Source organism: Pteropus vampyrus, unplaced genomic scaffold (genome assembly GCF_000151845.1).
Source record: "Pteropus vampyrus isolate Shadow unplaced genomic scaffold, Pvam_2.0 Scaffold680, whole genome shotgun sequence".
Taxonomy (NCBI): domain Eukaryota; kingdom Metazoa; phylum Chordata; class Mammalia; order Chiroptera; family Pteropodidae; genus Pteropus; species Pteropus vampyrus.
Genome location: NW_011889461.1, coordinates 149,191 through 152,447, shown reverse-complemented (window position 1 = coordinate 152,447; position 3,257 = coordinate 149,191). Strand labels below are relative to the sequence as shown.

Sequence of the window (3,257 nt, the reverse complement as noted above, 5' to 3'; positions counted from 1 at the left end):
CCCATGTAGACACCCCTCAGCCTCTTCTGATAAACTCTCCTTCCTACCACACACCCTGGAATGACTCTCTGTTTCTTCCAGGCAGCAGAGCCCTCTATCCAATGCAGGGTTAAGTTCTAGAAGACAGTCACAGACCCAATGCAGAACCTCAGACCATATGGTCAAGAAGATTTCAAAGCTCTTGATGACGGAAGCCCAGAGAAGGCAAATAACTTGTCCAAGATCACTCAGCTCCTGGGCCACCATGAGGGAAGAAGCAGGAAAGAGAACCTAGACTCTCTGATCCCACTTTAAAGTTCCTTCAAGCCTAAAGATTTTGTGATTTCTCAATGCCAGTCCAGCCAGCTTTTTCTCTATCCTAGAGCTGCTTTCATCGTAAAACCCCTGCCCTAAGATCCCCAGGGTACCTTGTCTGGCCATAACAGCTCGTGTTCTTGGTTCCTTGTGGGGATAAGATTCTTCTCTAAGGCATTTGGATATCTATTCAGCAGCTTCATTCCCCTCTTTTTGGCCAAATCCCCTAAGCTTCCCTAAGTCATCACCCTCACACTTCCCTTCTCTTAGGCCCTATGATTGAAACCAGCACACTTACCCTTTCTTTTCTCCCAGCTAGTGCCTTCTCTACCCAATACCTCTGGTGGAGGGACATGTCCTGCCTTCGACTGGGGTCCAGAATCACAGGATGTGAAGATGGAAGAATGTTAGGACCAGAGCTGTCTCTTCCAGGCCCCGGGGGGCTGTCCTTTCTCTCTATTGCTTGAGGATTGGAGTGAGTATCAGGGCTCTTGCTCATTTATTGAGCACCAAAGATGCATGTTTTCTGTGAGCACCCAGTATGTAGCAGGCACTGTGTAAGAGTTTACTCTCCCTTATGTAATCCTTACAAAACAGTCCAGCAAGGTAAGAATTATGCCCATTTAACAGTTTAGGAAGTTTGCCCTAGGTCATACTAATGAGTCTAGGATTAGGAACGAGACCCACATCTAACTAAAAGCCCAAATCCCAGGCATAAGGTGGTGGGGAGAGGGAAAGGTGGTGGGAAGGAAGAAAATACGTATGAGCACCATTTTCCTTGGCCTCCCTGGCTGCAGGACCCAGGGGTGAGAATCACTGTAAATGATCCCATATCTTTAAATCAAACTTCAGAGAGGAGAGGTCACTGGGCAAGTGGAACAGGAGGGTTAGCTCGCTGACAGCCCTTGATGCACAACCTGCCAGCTCTCAGCCTGTGCATCTGTGATCAGCTGGCTGTGATCTGGAAACTACCTGTCCACACAGGTGGCCCGCCTCTCCTCCCTGGGTTGAGGAAGCAGGAACAGGTGGCAGTGACAGGCAGTGGGCAAGTGTGCTGGGCAGCAGTGGCTGGAGCCCCAGCTAGGATGGGCTCTCTCTGGGGCCTGACTCTGACCCTTTACTTCTGCTACTGGCAGGCTGCAGCCCCGGGGAGCTCTGAAGGTAAGGGGGTGAGAGGGCTCTGCGGGCTTCTGTCTTGGCAGGGCTCTGGTTGTGAGTTTGTGTCCTGGCAGCCCTTTGTGGGTGAGTGTAGCTCTCTTGGGCTAATTATAATTAACCATAAAGCTGTATGCAAAGTATTTCTATTATTGATAAAGAGTATGAAAATGGCAGTGTGTCCTCTTAAGCATGTGTGCCGCTGTGGAACATAAAAATGAGTAATGTCATTGAAAGGTCGCTGTCCTTTTCTTTATGACTGAGGGAGTGTGAGCAAGCGGGGGGCAGTGAGGTGCAGGCTGGTGATAAATCTGACTAAAGCCGAAGAATGTGGCTTGGCAAGATTCTAACTCCTCCAAGTTTATCCTTTAAAATGCAGTTTTTGTGTGAAAAGTCTGACTGTCACAGACTGCCTGGGAGGGTGGATTCTGAGAGGCAGGGCTTTTATGAAAGAAGAAAACTGACATCAATCTATAATAGGAATTGTGCCAAGCTTGTCACATGCATTATTATTATTTTTTTAATGGACTTTATTTTTAGCAGCAGTTTTAGGCTCTCGGAAAAATTAAGTGGAAGGTACAGAGATTCCCACGTACCCCTGCCCTCCCCTCCACACACAACCTCCCCCGCTATCAACATCTTGCACTAGAATGGTACATGTGTATGATCAATGAACCATCATTATCGTGCATTACCTTTTTTTTCTTTTTTAAAGACTTTATTTTTTAAGAGCAGTTTTAGTTCACAGTAAAATTGAGAGGAAGGTACAGAGATATCCCATATACTCCTGTAGACTCTTTCGAATCCTCACAATAACTCTATGAGAGAGGTAAAATTCTTACTCTCTCCCTGCCTCAAAGGTGAAGAGATGGAAGTTTACCAGGATTAGGTAATGGATCTGCAGAGGCAGGATTTGACGCCACACAGGCCTAACCACAGGAAATACCACCCGCTGTGTGCACTCTGATCTACCAGGCTTGTGCTGCACACTTTACATTTAATTTAATTTAATCTTCACAATGAAATAGGGACCCCTAGTTCCATCATACAGATGAAAAGTGCAGGCTTGGAGCTGGAAGACTTGGCCAGGGTCACACGGTTGGTAAGCGGCAGAGCAAGCAGCGGAGAGGGGACTCAGACTCAGGGTCTGAAGTCTACACGATTTCCTCTCCCCCAGTTTGATTTGAGGAATAAAGCAAGAGAGCTGCAACATTCTGGACCTTTAGAGACCAGGCTGTGGGCTTTGAGAAGACCTCTGTTTTGAGGTCTTCTGTTTGAGAAGACCCCTGGCGGGTAAGAGATATGAGGGGGGGGGGTTATGAGAGCCCTGGAGATGAAGAGACTATGAGTTTGGGAAGTATGAAAAGGTTTCACAGCAGGAAGACACCATAGGGCTCCTGGAAAAGGATGAAAATGTGTCAAGGGAGGTCAGTGGTCAGATCCCAGGAACTCAAACCACTGTTTGGGCTTCGGTCTCTGTGGGCTGACCCAGACAGGCTCTGCTTCCACCATGTGAGGACCAAGGAAGCTCAGAGAAATATCTCAGACTTTGAAGTGGGGGGAAGAAAGTATATTCTTGTAAAAGTGTGATTGGTGTGTGTAGTTAGGCTACATTGAACGAGTAATGAGAGCGAATGCCATGACCTACTCAATATGCATGTGGGTACAGCCTCAAATTCTCACTGTATTAAAATAGGTTGTGTGCTCTCAAGTGACTCCTTGAAAGGACATGGTCAGGGAGGGATGCTTAATAACCTTTGCAAGCTTTCCCGTTCTTCTTCTCTTCTGGTCCTTACCCCATAGAAAGT

The 3,257-nt window shown here is 47.2% G+C and overlaps 1 protein-coding gene across 1 annotated transcript in view; it reads left to right on the top strand.

Moving 5' to 3' along the window:
• Window positions 1-1,377: 1,377 nt before the first annotated feature.
• The window catches only part of MUC20 (mucin 20, cell surface associated), a 9,799-nt gene continuing 7,919 nt past the window's right edge, over window positions 1,378-3,257 (top strand). Inside the window, exon 1 of the mRNA XM_011385268.2 lies at window positions 1,378-1,455. Within this exon, the coding sequence (XP_011383570.1) occupies window positions 1,380-1,455 (76 nt within the window). The 5' untranslated portion in view covers window positions 1,378-1,379. The remainder of the gene's footprint in view (window positions 1,456-3,257) is intronic.